The sequence below is a fragment of the Primulina eburnea genome, chromosome 11 (genome assembly GCF_022965805.1).
Source record: "Primulina eburnea isolate SZY01 chromosome 11, ASM2296580v1, whole genome shotgun sequence".
In the NCBI taxonomy this organism is placed as follows: Eukaryota; Viridiplantae; Streptophyta; class Magnoliopsida; order Lamiales; family Gesneriaceae; genus Primulina; species Primulina eburnea.
In genome coordinates this window covers 1,170,406-1,187,304 of record NC_133111.1, presented here as the reverse complement: position 1 = coordinate 1,187,304, position 16,899 = coordinate 1,170,406, and the positions used below count along the sequence as shown (strand labels likewise).

Here is a 16,899-nt window from a genome sequence, read left to right as displayed (position 1 = left end):
ATAAGAACCAAGAGATATGGGTGCCAATGGAATTTCCCACCACCATACGTACCCAAACTTTCTAATAATGGAAAGATGACTGCTGCTTTCCCCCTACAATATTGCTTATAGCCACGTGCACTACAAATTTAACTTAACGTAAGACTTTGTTTTCTACGTCACACTCTCCTTAAATGAAGTTACTTGTTCGGGGTGAGCATTGGATCGGTTCGATTTATAATAAAAACTCGAATCAAAATACCAATATTTTCGATTTTGTAAATTTACAAACCAAATCAAAACAATCAGACCTAGGTTTCGGTGTGGCTTGGTTCGATTTTTTTAAAAAAATAACTTTTTTGATTATTTGTAAACATAATTTAAAATTTCTAAACTAGTTATTACACAAACATAAATATCAATATGCCTATAATTATTAAATAATCTAACATTATATATGTATGATAATTACATTAAGAATTTCGTGTCAAAATATTTAATTGCTCAAAATGAATTAGTTCAGCTTTAAAAAAAAAAGTATTTCAGCTTCAAACTTTGCAATAGCGGAAAGATGATTGCTGCTCGTCCCCTACAATATTGTTTACAGCCACATGTACATTATACATTTCAATTTAACAATCACAAAAAATATATGAGACAATCTCATGAGTTAATTTTTTGAGATGTATATTTTATTCGACTCAGTCACGAAAAAATATTATTTTTTATGCCAAAAATATTTTTTTTATTATAAATATGAACAATGTTAACATGTCTCATGAATAAAGATATGCAAGACCATCTCATAAGAAACATATTCATTGACAATTTGTTGCTCGCTGGACACCAAACATCCATGATCTTTTGTCGATCATAATAATGTATTTGTTTGGTGCATTCCTACTATAAAATTAGGCATCCCGACTTAATAAATTATGGTATTAATTAATCAGAATGTGTTGATTAACAGACATATTACAACTTTAGATATATATATCTCCCCAACATATTACTCTAATTGGACATTAGGTTGTATTAATTGCTTCTGTTTATGAACTAATTAAAATTTTAAATTAAATTTTTTTTTATGATTTTATCCTTCTGTGTGCACTAGGTAAACCATTATATTAACGCAATATTCAATGAACGAAACTAGACAAGTAAATCACATTGAGCAAGAACTCAATAAAAGACTCATAAGATAAAGTGTTGTTAGGAAAAATCAATTCAAACATATGACTATCGGCAAAAGCCTATCTACTACACTAACTCAAACACACGTGACGTGCTTCTTAATTAAGTGGACAACTCACCGTTGGTTTATTTTAGTATTTGCTTTTAGAAAAAAGGAAAATTTGTCATAATTTTTTCAAAATTGTTGCATGGTCACAATCACAACATACGAGGATGGCTACGTGCTCATTCGACGTATTATGAATCGTCATTTCCTAAATTCATCGCATTTGTTTATTTTTCTCTTGAAACAAACTCTTCGGTTCTCAGGGGTATTTTCTCGGCAAATAAGTGGATTGCAGACGGTAATCTTGGAGGTTTTGTCCAACAAATACTTCCAAAACTCGATAATAACTCAAGATTTTTTTCCCAATATAAAGCCACAAATTAAAGACAATTAGCTAGATGTTATGTGATCTAAGGTAATTAAATTAATTGAAATGGAAAAACTATTAACTTTAATCATAAGTAGTGAAAACAATCGATAACCATTCAACGAGATAATTCTAACGTAAATATATTCTTATTAAACTCGATTTGTTTTTTTTCCTTTACTTTCAAATATATCCATAAGACGGGTCGATACAATTTATATCTAAAAGAAAAAAGCTAATTCTCTTAATTGAGATTAAAAAAATATTTTTTACGAGTTCGGTTAGATAGGAATTTTGTCTCACAAAATTGACTCGTAGAATAATTTCATAAGAGTTTTTGTGATTGATTAAAATACGGAAGAAAAGGCAAAAACTTGTGTGAGACGGTCTCAGGGATCGTATTTGTGAGACGGATCTCTTATTTGGGTTATCCATGAAAAAGTACTATTTTTTATGCTAATAGTATTACATTTTATTGTGAATATGGGTAGGATTGACCCGTCTCACAGATTAAGATCCGTGAGACGGTCTCACATTTGATCCACTCGGAAGAAAAATAGTTGATATTGATATTTTGAAAGAACAGCAGCCTAATGTTTGTTTTAGGTGGAAAAGACCTATTCTACCGGGAAAAGAATCAACCATATCTTTTGTGTGCATATATATTTATCTAAAAATATTGATCCCATGTCTAAATCAGAGGGATTAAATGAGATTATCCAAGTATAATATAGATATATAACTAATGAAATTCGAGTTGTTATTTGGTCAAATATAGTATAGCATAAACTTTAATATCAGATCTTGTCACTTATATAATATTTACGCTAACTTAGCATTTTAGAACAGAATTACCTATAATAATATATATAATTTTAATATTTTTATTTAACCTCAATTTTTAATTTGAAATCTTTCTTAAAATATATATAAACAAAATTTAACACATATTGAAAATGTTTAGCACAGAGGACAAAGATCACAAGGAAAACTGTTGCTTTCAGCTGACTAAACTCCAAAATCCAAACCAGAGATGAGATATATGAATGACTCCAAATCTCCAATATATCTTATAAATTAATATACTTATCCTTGTATATATTTTTATTATATCCCACTAATCACATGCATTTAAAATTCTATTTGTATAAATAAGATATAATCTTCCATCCACAACATATTCTCTTTTTTATATATATACAGATATAGTACTGCACCAAAATAATCTTTGAGCCATTGTATTTCTTCTTAAACCATAACCAAAACTAACGATCTTTAAATTCTTTTTTCAAGAATATATACAATAACCCATTGATTCTTATACATGGTGAGTGATTTGTTAGTATTCTCTCTTTTCTGAAACTTCAATTCAATAATTAAAAAACATTCGATCTTGATATAAATTATTCATGTCATGGATTTTTCGCAGGAGAATCAAGAAAACACTGTCAAATGTGAAGAGGCAAGCACATTTATCTCTTCTTGTTGATAATATCATCATTTTTATGTTGGTGGATTGTATTTATTTTGGACTAATTAAACTTATATATATTTGTAACTTTTTTTTTTTTTAAAGAACAGGAATACATAGTGAATTCACGTGGAATCAAGGTTTTTACATGCAGATGGTTTCCTGCAAACGACCAATCCAAGGCTTTAGTTTTCTTGTGCCATGGATATGGCATGGAGTGCAGCATCTCCATGAGAGGTCGAACCTAAAATTAATAACTAAATTATTAATCCGTAATGTATCGTGAAATCGATTTTTATGGATCTGGAACAGACTGCGCCTCTCGACTTGTTAAGGCCGGATATGAAGTTCATGGCATAGATTGCGAAGGCCACGGAAAGTCATCGGGACTGTTAGGTTTAGTATCCGACTTTGATAATCTCGTCGACGATCTTTCCGAACACTTCACTAATATTTGTGGTATGATACCTTAGTTTAAATCTATATATATCTTTTGTTTCCGCCATTATGTATTGTCTCGAGGCAAAATTGCAACTTCATAATCAGTCTTAAAATGATATTAAATTAATTTTATTATATTTAAATTTGACTGCAGAAATGAGAGAAAATAGGAAAACTACGAGGATTTTGATGGGAGAATCAATGGGAGGGGCTATGGCTCTACGTCTTCACAGGAAGAAGCCAGATTATTGGGACGGTGCCATTTTGATTGCTCCAATGTGTAAGGTATGGGAGGAAACTTAGCAATCGAAATTTGAAGAGATTGGACTTTATTTTCTTCATATATAAGACTTTAGGATTATAATGAATTTAAATAAACAACACAGATAGCAGATGACATGAAACCAAATCCTGTGGTTATCAAGATATTGACCTCGCTTTCCCGAATCATTCCTACTTGGAAACTCACGCCTACTCCAGATGTAGTCGACCTTGCCTTCAGGGACCCCAAAGTCAGGAAAGAGGTAAATCACGTCATTTTTCTATCTACCTCCTCTGCAATAGGTATTTACGTACGTCTCTTTCTCAAGTGACACACCTACTTTTTTTTAATGTTTTTTTTGATAATTTTTTCACGTAATAGATGTTGATTTCGCATATTTTCCAAAGTTGTTACGGGCAATTAGCCAAATCAGTCGTTGCTAGGTTTTTATAAAAAAAAATTAGAAGTATATTAAAACTTGAGTATGGCTTTTAAAATTATGACATTTGGCACCAATGGCAGGTCAGAACCAATAGGTACACATACAAAGGCCGGCCTCGTCTTCAAACTAGCTACCAACTTTACACGGCCAGCTTGGATTTGGAGAAAAGACTTGAAGAGGTGTTCATAGATATACAGATATCTCCGATCGGATTAAATTTGTTAACTAACCCAATTCTGAATACAAATTTATTACATAGAAAAAAAGATGGGTTTATGCGCCAAGAACTTATTTTTAAACTACCAGATTAAGTAAATAGAAGCGAAACATATTTTTTAGCTCATATGTTGCCGGTTTCACCTGCGACAGGTTTCATTGCCATTCTTAGTTCTGCACGGGGAAGATGATAAGGTGACGGATCCATCCGTAAGCAAAGTCTTGTACGAGTCGGCTCGCGCCGTGGACAAGACCTTCAAGCTGTATCCGGGAATGTGGCATTCCTTGTCATATGGCGAGCTTCCGGAAAATCTCGACACCGTGTTTTCGGACATCCTCGAGTGGTTGGAGAAGAGGTGCTTTGCCCGGACTGCCAAATGGGAAGAACAACAAAAACGTGCTAATGATCAACTAAACTGCAGTACTTGATCTCAAATAAATTTTCTCTCATGTAACGGGATAATCAAACTTTTCCTTCATTTATTGATTATGATTTTATTTTTTACATGTGCTATAATTGAGCATTATTATATTATAATGATCATATCTATTTCTTCATAGAAGCTTTCGATTTTCATGTTTATATCGTTTTCAGTTATAAATGAACATTATCTATTCTATTTTATAAAAGCTTGGGCTACTATAATAATTATTTTGGTGGGTCAAATTCACTAAGACTCGACCCAAGAAATCGACGGGGGATTACTTGAACTTGGTATTCCTTTCCTGCTTTTGGTTCTTAGGTTTTGATTTGTGTTTGTGTTGGGGAAAAAACATTATTTTTATTGGATTTTGAATGAAAGTCAATTGTGGCTCATTAAATGGGAGTGGCATTGGCTCTCCGGTGCTCGAGTTAATTGTAAGATTAAATTGCACGTTAATTTTGCAAGACCTTGGTGGGTACTTTAGAAGCTGCCTATGAATAGAAGCCTCGTTTCTACAATCCAAGACATCGAATGGAATGCAATCAAATAAAAAACAACCCAAAGATCTTTGAAGTTCTTTCTGGTGTATTTGTCCAGATTTTGTTCTCAATTAGGGATTTTAAATAGCATTCTAAAGTTCGTTGTTTCTTATGAGATGAAATACCACTATAGCAAAAAAGAAATAGTTGTAACTTGGGATACAATTATCGTATATCATATCAGCATCAAATGTGAGATAAATTCATAAATAAAGCTTCTCTTTTGTCTCGATTTCAACCAAAATTCTGTCCATTTTAGATTATGTTGCAACATGAGTTGAGACAAAGTTGGTTCAGATATGACACACTTTTTGGTCCCACGTGCGTCAATTTGAGATAATAAATATTAAAATAAAAAATAAATCAGACATCGAGATTTACGTGAAAAACCTCTAAAAATTATTAGGGTAAAAACCACGGGAAAGATTAAAAAAAAATCACCATAATATTTGAACGTGTACAACTCACCCACTGTGTTTCCAAAGAGAACAGAACATCTCACAAATATTATAGAACTAAGCACTCAAATGCTATAAAATGAGAGAAAACTCGATGAAGAGTTGTTTTAAGAATGAGGGGGGAGAGCTCTATTTATAAAACACATTGTCCGTATGAAAACACTTAAAAAAACGTATTCTTATTTTCAACAAAACTCAACGTGTTGTCCCTGCCACCAATCATTCATTCAATTCAATCCGACATACATTTAATTTATTTTGCCGACAACCAATACACCCAATTATATTGGGTTATTAAATGCTAGCATATTTTCTCCTTCATTCTGCATATATATTTTACCATTGGAATTAGGATTTCAATGATCTATTCAATTAACAAAATATTGGTAAACCGTTATGTAAAATTAATTTATTTTGGAAGCTCCTATAAAAAAAATAGTTAGCAAAATAAATTTTATTAATTTTTTTTTTTAAAAAGACATCCTCAAGCTCAAATACACTCGGGGTAAATAAATTATACTATTAATTAAATATATATTTGTAACTACAGTTGGTCACAAAACATATATTTACTAGAATAACCTCTTCTTTCCCAACTATTGCATTTTCTTATTTTCCTTAACTAATAAATAAATTATCAAATATAAAATTATGTTATTTTTCTAAAATAATATATAAACCTACCTACTAAATTTCAAAATTCAATCATTCGAAAAGTTATAATTACTTTTTCACTTTTACCCTTTTACGAATCAAACATGTATACAGTTTTTAGAAACTTTTTTTTTTCTTATTTATAAAATTTCAAGATCTCACAAAATGAAAGTACTGGCGAAAATTTAAATTTTCTATTCTTTATTAAGAAATTTTTTTCTATTATTTATTAAGGAATTTTGTATAAAAATATAATATTTAGTGCACATGACCACGAGTGCTTAGTTTATGTAAAGCCATGTATAGGACAACAGCACGACGTTCAGCGCCTAATCTTCGTGGCCAGCCATTTCGATTCTCGCATCTTAATCACTCTCTTCGATCAACATCCGTCTCATGCGATCAACAAGCTCATTCATCTGTGCCCTCGAATGCAATGGTGATGGATAAACACAAGCACAATCCAATTCTCCATCACGATTAATCATGTCAAATATATATAGCGACAGAAGGGCCAATTCCATGTGCAGAAGCACACCCCATGTAGCACTCCACTCCAAGCTCTTGCTGCAGTTCGCTGAAATCCTCAGATACCGGATCCTCGAACACTGAAATGAAAGAAGTTCTGAGGGAAGATGATGTCGTTAGGCCCGGGTTTTCCATGGCTTTGCACATAAGATAGTTTATATCAGATAAGTCTGCCAAATGTTTATTGCTCTTCTTATGATCGACTAAGTTGGAGTAGATCCTTTGGGCCAAATCCCAGAAATTTTCGTTCCCTTTTATGGTTTGTACGTCAAGGATTGCAGATTGGTAGAATCCTGAATTGTTTAACCGAATTTAGACAAGATCTTATATTATTTATGATATTCCACATGTTTTCATGACCAATTCGATTATATTTAATACTTAAGCAGGTGAGTATATATATATATATATATATATATATATATATATATATATATATATATATATAATCTTTACCAAAATGATCAGTTGAAACAGCTGGTTCAAGACCGGAGCGGCAATCGATTAGAGTAACCATTCCATATTTTTTCTCTAGTTCACGATCACGTTGAAATTTAGTAGAATGGGCGGCGATCATTCCCGCGGCTGCAAGCGCTCCACACAGCTTAATCCTCCTAGATTTGCAGGCCTATACAGAATTTGTACAAGTCAACACAATGAAGCAGTGTTGTACAAAACTGGTGATATAAAGGCCTTTGCTTTATATCTTTTTTATAAAGTTTGGCGAGGGAAAACTACACTACTCATGTGGGATGAAAAGTCGATCTAGTTTTTTCGGGTTTATGTATTCATTGACAACACTAAATTTTGAAGCTTCAAACATGGGGATTTATCAGTTACCTAAATTTTTCTTTACCTCTGAATTTTATATTTATAATTCTTTAATTTCAAATTTTATACCTGTGAGAGCCCAGCCCGTTAGCCCAAGCCCAGCCCATTTAGTAATTAATATATAAAAAAAAAAAATAGATATAAAATAATGTAAAAAGAAAAAGAAAAAGAAGATCATTCCGCCAGCTTCGTTTTTCATTTTTCTTCAATTTCGAAACTTTGACCTTCGATTTTAGCCGCTCCGGTCGCCGAAAAATTCAAGTAAATATACGGTTTGAAAGCTCTCGACGAGGGCTACGTTTTGGTACCCATATTGAAAGGTTTCTCGACCCGTTTCGAAAACCCGTATTCTCTTTCTCCGTCGAATTGCCGCCCGTACGTCGCCGGAATTCGGAAATTGACTGAGGGATTTTGTTCCCTATGTCATAAGCTTCGTTTTGGTATATATATTGAGGTACAAATCATGATTCCAGCAAGGTGGTTGTATTTTTGTTGGGTTAAATTTGGTACCAATATTGATAATTGTTATATTATTGATTGTAGGTACGAGAATTGAGCCGATTTGAGGTATCTATCAGATTTTCGGAATTTATTTGGGATTAATTTCGAAAATTCAGAAATTTAAAATTGGGTTTTCGAATTTTAGTGTTCAATAATTAGGTGTTTCGATACTGTAGAATAGTCGTATATGAATTTGGAAATATGAAAGCCTAAATTATGGATTTTCGGAATTTTAGGCTAAATTAGTGAATATTGGAATAATAAATTGAAGTTGATATGAAATGTATTATTTGCCACAGGATTGGATTATTCAGAAATCCTTAAGAAATTCAGTGGTAAATTAAGGGTTCAGTTGAGGTACGCATGAACTGTTTTATTATGACGTCTATAGTGATGTGAAATGACGTTAAGTATTATGTATGAGTTGTGGCGTGCTTTATGTGCTTTTGTGAATAACGTGATTGCATTCACGCATTTATTTGAGTTGATCTCATTAGGGCATAGCATTTCGAGCCTTGACTCCGTTGATTGCTATTGTTACTGATCTATCGAGTTGTAGCGTCATCGATGGAGTGGGTGGGTAGGATTAGCACTCCTGATGACTTGCATGAGGACTGAGCGGGTCGCACCCGTACCCTCGATGCTACGTGCATGGATGAGCGGCGGCATGTTATTACGTTGCTGCAGTCCTGGCACGGGTGGCCACTGTTACTGTTGTTGATGCGATTCATTTGGACTCCATTTTGGTATCCATTATTTCGTTGCTACCGACACGCATTGCATTACATTGCATTGCATCGCATTTTACTTGACTTTATTTCATGTCAGTTATATTTGTCGTAATATTACTGGTTCGTCGTACTGGGGCCCGACCCCTCGTTTCTTTTTATGCTGTGGTTGTTTTTGATGCCATAGCAGGTTATTCAGGAGGATTTGACGCGTCTGGTGGAGCGTCAGGTAGTGGTGCCCAGTCGTCGAGTCGTGGTTGAGAGTTCCCAGATATATATATACTATATTATGGAGTCATACATTTACCGGGGAGATGCCCCGTGTAGCTGTACTGTTATTTTTACGATGTTTTGAATTGATAGTTGTGTGATCGAGCCTTGCCGGCTCTGCATGTGTTTAGTCCTGGCCAGTGCGGCTATAGGTTTGTGAATTGATGTTATGACTTTATTTCGAGTATATAAATGTTGTTGTGATATTTTGATATTTTTGGGATGTCCTATTTACGAATAGGTCATGCCGAAATTTCTGTAGGCCCAAAATGAGAAAATTTTAATCGCTTTCGCTGTTTACATTAATAAATCCTGGTTGTTTGGTCATTAAATATTAATCAGGAGCACGGGCCCCACAGTTGGTATCAGAGCGTAACTGGGATATGCTCGAATTAGGGTCTAGGGCACTTGAGTCTAGACACAAATAACATGATTGTGCATGTGTTTGACTATTTGCTCTTATTTGAATTATTTGGTGTGATTTGATTGAATTTACCTGCATTAGAATGACTAGCTGATTAGGCATGGTATGTAGTTTAAAAAAAAAAAAAAAAAAAAAAATTGCCTATAAATTTCTTTTACCTGTTATCTGCCTGTGGATTTAATCCTCGTGTCTTGTAGAATGGCACCTGGAGGAAGAGGTAGAAAAGGAAAAGAAATAGCACAAGAATCTGAGGCGCAAAATGTTCGAGGACTTGCAGATATCATTAGAGGTAGACGTGGTCGACCTCGAGGACAAGTCGCTCAAAATGTTGAAGAAGAAGTTAACCAAGAACCTCCTCGACCTGAAAGACCTGGAGCTAGACAGGTAGCGATTGAGCAAGAAGTGGAACAACTGACACAGAAAGTTGGAGGAATGCAGTTAATAATTTCTCAGTTCCAAGAACTACGTCCTTCAAAATTCTTTGGCAACGAGAGCGGAGAAAAAGCAGCAAGCTGGCTGAAAAGTATAAATCATCTATTTAATTTGTTGGAGTATTCCCAAGATATTAAATTGAAGCTTGCCATCTACCAACTTAAAGATCGAGCACAACTCTGGTGGGAAGCCACAGAAGAAGCAATGAAGGACTCTGGTGAAAGTATTACTTGGGATGCTTTTCGTGCTCACTTTACCCAGGAATATGCACCGCCATCATATTATGCTGCTAAAGAAGAAGAGTTCAATCAGTTGGTACAGGGCAACAAATCAGTGGTGGAATATGCTTCACAGTTTTCTGCTCTTTTGCCCTATGTTCCACATGTTGCCAGGAATGATCAGGCTAAACTATCACGTTTTCTGCATGGGTTGCAGCGGACTGTTCATACGTTGGTGATGACTGGATCGCCTAATACGTATATTCAAGCAGTGGAAAAGGCGAAGAAAATTGAAGCAAGTTTGCTTAGAGGAGATCCCCAGCCAGGTCCATCATCTGTTTCTCAGGGATCTGGGAGTAATATGTCAATGCCAGTGGATTTACCTCCATATCAGCCTGTACAGTCATACCAACAACCCAAACAGCAGAGGTACAAGGCAAAAGGAAAGCAATTCAAGAAGAAGTCTCAATCCAGCTCCTCCAGTTCAGGCAGTGCACGAGGGGGAGGTTCTGTTGGGTCGTCTAGCACTGTGCATTGTGACCGATGTGGTGGTCGACATTTTAGTTCCCAATGTGTAGGAGTTCAGGGGTCTTGTTACGTTTGTGGTCAAGTTGGACATTTCGCCAGAGTATGTCCTAATGCACAAAGACAGCAATTTCAGCCACAACAGTCTGGACAAGTTCCCCGAGTACCAGCTTTCCAGCCACATGCTCCTGCACAGTCATTTCAGCAATCTGGTTATCCACCGCCTAGAGGTCCTCCTCAGCAACAAATTACAGTGCCACAGCAGGCTAGAGTCCATGCATTGACTCAAGACCAGGCTCAGGATGCACCAGGAGGAGTGATTGCAGGTATTTGTTATGTTTTTGACTATCCTGCACGCATATTGATAGACACAGGAGCATCTCATTCATTTTTATCTGCCGCATTTGTTGATGAGCATGAGATTGCTACTATTCCTTTGTTGGATACTGTGTCAGTTGCTACTCCTGCCGGTGTATACTTGATGTCCCATGAGATAGTTTTGAACTGTGTGATTAGATTTGAGGATAATATTATGATAACTAATCTAATCAAATTAGCTATGTCTGATTTCGACTGTATCATCGGTATGGATATATTGACGAATTATCGAGCTACTGTGGATTGTTTCCATGGAGTTGTCAGATTTAGACCGTATTATGGCAGCAAATGGAATTTTTATGGTTATGATTCACAGTCTCGAATTCCATTAGTATCTGCAATGGAAATGTTCAGGTTGTTGTCAATCGGCAATGAAGGATTTTTGATCTATGCTCTTGATGCAACACGGGAAGAACGATTGAAAGTTTCAGACATTCCCGTTGTCAAGGATTTTCCAGATGTATTTCCTGATGAGATTCCAGGTTTTCCACCTCAAAGGGAAATAGATCTTAGCATTGAATTGATGCCGGGGACAAATCCTATTTCTAGAGCACCATATCGTTTAGCTCCAACAGAATTGAAAGAACTCAAGGAACAGCTACAAGATTTACTGGAGAAAGGCTATATCAGGCCCAGTATGTCACCTTGGGGAGCTCCAGTATTGTTTGTAAAGAAGAAAGACGGAACGATGAGAATGTGCGTCGATTATCGGCAGTTGAACCGGGCTACTGTGAAGAATAAGTATCCTCTGCCGCGTATTGACGACTTGTTTGATCAGTTGCAGGGTACTTCTGTGTATTCCAAGATTGATCTTCGTTCCGGATACCATCAGCTCAGAGTCCGAGAGGAAGATGTTCCTAAAACAGCATTTCGGACACGTTATGGACACTATGAATTCCTAGTCGTGCCGTTTGGTTTGACTAATGCTCCAGCGGTTTTTATGGATTTAATGAATCGTGTATTCCGGGAATTCATAGATAAATTTGTTATCGTTTTCATTGATGACATCTTGATTTATTCTAAGTCAAAAACAGAGCACAAAGAACATTTGAAATTAGTTCTCCAAACACTCAGAGAAGCGCAATTGTACGCCAAATTTTCTAAGTGTGAGTTCTGGTTGGACAGAGTTTTATTTTTAGGCCATGTTATATCTGCACAAGGAGTATCTGTTGATCCTAATAAAGTTGAAGCTGTTATCAATTGGCCTAAACCAACCAATGTGTCTGAGATTCGAAGCTTTTTGGGATTAGCTGGGTACTATAGGCGTTTCATTGAAGGATTTTCTAGAATAGCTAGACCTATGACCCAGTTGACACAGAAAGATCGACGTTTTGTATGGACTGCAGAATGTGAGTCTAGTTTTCGGACTTTAAAAGAAAAGTTGACCACATCTCCAGTGCTAGCTTTGCCTTCAGGCTCAGGTGGATTTGTTGTCTGTACAGATGCTTCTTTAAATGGACTGGGTTGTGTTTTGATGCAAAATGGGCGAGTGATTGCGTATGCTTCTCGTCAATTGAAGTCACATGAGACTCGATATCCAGTTCATGATTTGGAGTTAGCTGCCATTGTGTTTGCATTGAAGATATGGCGTCATTATCTGTACGGAGAACAGTTTGTGATTTATTCTGATCACAAGAGTCTGAAGTATCTTTTTACACAGTCTGACTTGAACATGAGACAGCGTCGATGGTTGGAATTACTTAAAGACTTTGATTGTGAGATTCAGTACCAACCAGGGCGAATGAATCAAGTTGCAGATGCTCTGAGCAGAAAGGTTCAGCCTAAAATGTTGACATCTTTGACTATTTCAAAGATTCATGAGCATTTGGGAACTTCAGGATGGACTTATCAGTCTAAGGGCGACTACTTTATAGTTTCATCTATACAAGTTGAACCACAAATTGTTTCTAAAATCAAAGCAGCACAGAGAACTGATCCGCATGTTCATAGATTGAAAGAATTGACTCAGACAGGTCAATCAGAAAAGTTCAGTGTTGCTTCAGATGGATGTCTGCGCTATCAAGGTAGACTTGTGGTTCCGAATTTGATAGATTTGAAAGAATCTATACTTCGTGAAGCTCATTGTAGTCGACACAGTGTTCATCCTGGAATGAGAAAGATGTATCATATCTTGAAATCTCATTACTGGTGGGAAGGTATGAAGAAAGAGATTTCTGATTTTGTGGCTAGATGTTTGACGTGCCAACAGGTTAAAGCTGAGAGAATGAGACCTGGTGGTATGTTACATAGTCTTGAAGTACCACAGTGGAATTGGGAGCACATTGCTATGGATTTTGTGACACACCTACCTCGTTCTAATCGTGGTTGTGATGCGATTTGGGTGATTGTTGATAGATTGTCTAAATCAGCCCACTTTATTCCTTATGATCGTACTTGTACTTATAAGAAAATGGCGAAAATGTACATCGATCATGTGGTGAGATTGCATGGTGTGCCCGTAACCATAGTATCAGATCGTGATCCCAGGTTTGCTTCGAAGTTTTGGGGTAGTTTGCAATCAGCATTGGGTTCAAAGCTGGCGATGAGTACTGCATATCACCCACAGACAGATGGTCAGTCTGAAAGGACCATTCAGACACTCGAGGATATGTTGCGAGCAGTCGTGATGGATTTCAGGGGTGGTTGGCAGGAATCATTGTCACTTGTTGAGTTCTCTTACAATAACAGCTTCCAAGCAACCATCGGAATGGCACCATTTGAAGCTTTGTACGGTAGAAAGTGTAGATCTCCGATATGCTGGGAAGATGTAGGAGAAAGACAAATGTCAATGCCAGAATTTATTCAAGAAATGAAAGAGAAGGTTGAAATGATCAGGAAAAGAATGAAAGCAGCTCAGGATCGTCAAGCCAGTTATGCTAATAAAAGGCGTAGGCCTTTAGAATTTCAGGTTGGCGATCAGGTTTTCTTGAAAGTATCACCGTTTCGTGGTACTATGAGATTTGGGCGCAAAGGGAAACTAGCTCCGCGTTATATTGGTCCATATGCGATTGTTGAGAGGATTGGCACTTTGGCTTATCGTTTGGACTTACCGCAGAGTTTGTCTGCGATACATGATGTGTTTCATGTATCTATGTTACGAAAGTATGAGCCAGATCCTTCTCATGTCTTGAGGACTGATGAGGTGGAGTTGGATAGTTCCCTTAGCTATGTTGAACATCCAGTGCAAATCCTTGATCGCAAAGAGAAGCAACTGAGGAATAAGACGATTCCACTGGTTATGGTGCAGTGGAGTAGACATGGGAGAGAAGAAGCTACATGGGAATTAGAGGCTAAGATGCGTCAGGAATGGCCTCATTTGTTTGAAAATGTAATAAATTATTCCATGTATTCTGATTTCCCAATGTACTATCAGTGGTAAATGTTTATAAACCACTTTTGTATAAATGTTATGTATGCTAGATTTCGAGGACGAAATCTTTTATTAGTAGGGGAGAATGTGAGAGCCCAGCCCGTTAGCCCAAGCCCAGCCCATTTAGTAATTAATATATTAAAAAAAAAATAGATATAAAATAATGTAAAAAGAAAAAGAAAAAGAAGATCAGAAGCGCTTTCTCCTTCCCGTAACTTCCGCCAGCTTCGTTTTTCATTTTTCTTCAATTTCGAAACTTTGACCTTCGATTTTAGCCGCTCCGGTCGCCGAAAAATTCAAGTAAATATACGGTTTGAAAGCTCTCGACGAGGGCTACGTTTTGGTACCCATATTGAAAGGTTTCTCGACCCGTTTCGAAAACCCGTATTCTCTTTCTCCGTCGAATTGCCGCCCGTACGTCGCCGGAATTCGGAAATTGACTGAGGGATTTGTTCCCTATGTCATAAGCTTCGTTTTGGTATATATATTGAGGTACAAATCATGATTCCAGCAAGGTGGTTGTATTTTTGTTGGGTTAAATTTGGTACCAATATTGATAATTGTTATATTATTGATTGTAGGTACGAGAATTGAGCCGATTTGAGGTATCTATCAGATTTTCGGAATTTATTTGGGATTAATTTCGAAAATTCAGAAATTTAAAATTGGGTTTTCGAATTTTAGTGTTCAATAATTAGGTGTTTCGATACTGTAGAATAGTCGTATATGAATTTGGAAATATGAAAGCCTAAATTATGGATTTTCGGAATTTTAGGCTAAATTAGTGAATATTGGAATAATAAATTGAAGTTGATATGAAATGTATTATTTGCCACAGGATTGGATTATTCAGAAATCCTTAAGAAATTCAGTGGTAAATTAAGGGTTCAGTTGAGGTACGCATGAACTGTTTTATTATGACGTCTATAGTGATGTGAAATGACGTTAAGTATTATGTATGAGTTGTGGCGTGCTTTATGTGCTTTTGTGAATAACGTGATTGCATTCACGCATTTATTTGAGTTGATCTCATTAGGGCATAGCATTTCGAGCCTTGACTCCGTTGATTGCTATTGTTACTGATCTATCGAGTTGTAGCGTCATCGATGGAGTGGGTGGGTAGGATTAGCACTCCTGATGACTTGCATGAGGACTGAGCGGGTCGCACCCGTACCCTCGATGCTACGTGCATGGATGAGCGGCGGCATGTTATTACGTTGCTGCAGTCCTGGCACGGGTGGCCACTGTTACTGTTGTTGATGCGATTCATTTGGACTCCATTTTGGTATCCATTATTTCGTTGCTACCGACACGCATTGCATTACATTGCATTGCATCGCATTTTACTTGACTTTATTTCATGTCAGTTATATTTGTCGTAATATTACTGGTTCGTCGTACTGGGGCCCGACCCCTCGTTTCTTTTTATGCTGTGGTTGTTTTTGATGCCATAGCAGGTTATTCAGGAGGATTTGACGCGTCTGGTGGAGCGTCAGGTAGTGGTGCCCAGTCGTCGAGTCGTGGTTGAGAGTTCCCAGATATATATATACTATATTATGGAGTCATACATTTACCGGGGAGATGCCCCGTGTAGCTGTACTGTTATTTTTACGATGTTTTGAATTGATAGTTGTGTGATCGAGCCTTGCCGGCTCTGCATGTGTTTAGTCCTGGCCAGTGCGGCTATAGGTTTGTGAATTGATGTTATGACTTTATTTCGAGTATATAAATGTTGTTGTGATATTTTGATATTTTTGGGATGTCCTATTTACGAATAGGTCATGCCGAAATTTCTGTAGGCCCAAAATGAGAAAATTTTAATCGCTTTCGCTGTTTACATTAATAAATCCTGGTTGTTTGGTCATTAAATATTAATCAGGAGCACGGGCCCCACAATACCTGCACATGCAAACCCTATAAGTGTGGTTTTTTTGTTACAACTTAGAATAACTAGTTATAAATATTATTACAGAGGTAGAGCATTTAGAACACGAAACAACCACATTGAACAGTCAACTGATCAAAGATGATTATCAAATTTAGGGAATTCTGAGCATTCGAAAACATAATGAAAGTGTATATGAAAGGTTGTAGTTATAGGCAGATTACAAATTTACTAAAATAATTTTTAGATCGAAAATTTTTATGAAGTGAAGAGAAGAGTATCTTCTTTATCATTCATTTGAAATGATTAAAAATT

At 36.2% G+C, this 16,899-nt stretch overlaps 2 protein-coding genes across 10 annotated transcripts; both read left to right on the top strand.

Annotated features, from left to right (window-relative positions):
- The first annotated feature begins 2,746 nt into the window (after positions 1–2,746).
- LOC140804904 (caffeoylshikimate esterase-like) lies at positions 2,747–5,019 on the top strand. The gene is made up of 8 exons (XM_073161061.1): positions 2,747–2,913; positions 3,016–3,048; positions 3,168–3,294; positions 3,370–3,516; positions 3,653–3,783; positions 3,885–4,022; positions 4,283–4,381; positions 4,572–5,019. The coding sequence occupies exons 1-8, from the start codon at positions 2,911–2,913 to the stop codon at positions 4,845–4,847; spliced, it is 954 nt and encodes a 317-aa protein (XP_073017162.1). The 5' UTR covers positions 2,747–2,910; the 3' UTR covers positions 4,848–5,019.
- Positions 5,020–8,036: 3,017 nt separating this feature from the next.
- Positions 8,037–16,442, top strand: LOC140806063 (uncharacterized). 9 transcript variants are annotated; one of them, XM_073162513.1, is made up of 5 exons: positions 8,037–8,307; positions 8,397–8,420; positions 8,654–8,711; positions 9,974–11,277; positions 16,154–16,442. In XM_073162513.1, exons 4-5 carry the CDS (start codon positions 9,975–9,977, stop codon positions 16,225–16,227), a joined length of 1,377 nt encoding a protein of 458 aa, XP_073018614.1. In that variant the 5' UTR covers positions 8,037–8,307; positions 8,397–8,420; positions 8,654–8,711; position 9,974; the 3' UTR covers positions 16,228–16,442. The 9 variants fall into 9 exon arrangements, with proteins under 9 accessions (XP_073018614.1, XP_073018607.1, XP_073018609.1 ...); XM_073162506.1 differs by having other exon boundaries at positions 9,273–11,277; XM_073162508.1 differs by having other exon boundaries at positions 9,270–11,277.
- The last annotated feature ends 457 nt before the right edge of the window (positions 16,443–16,899 follow it).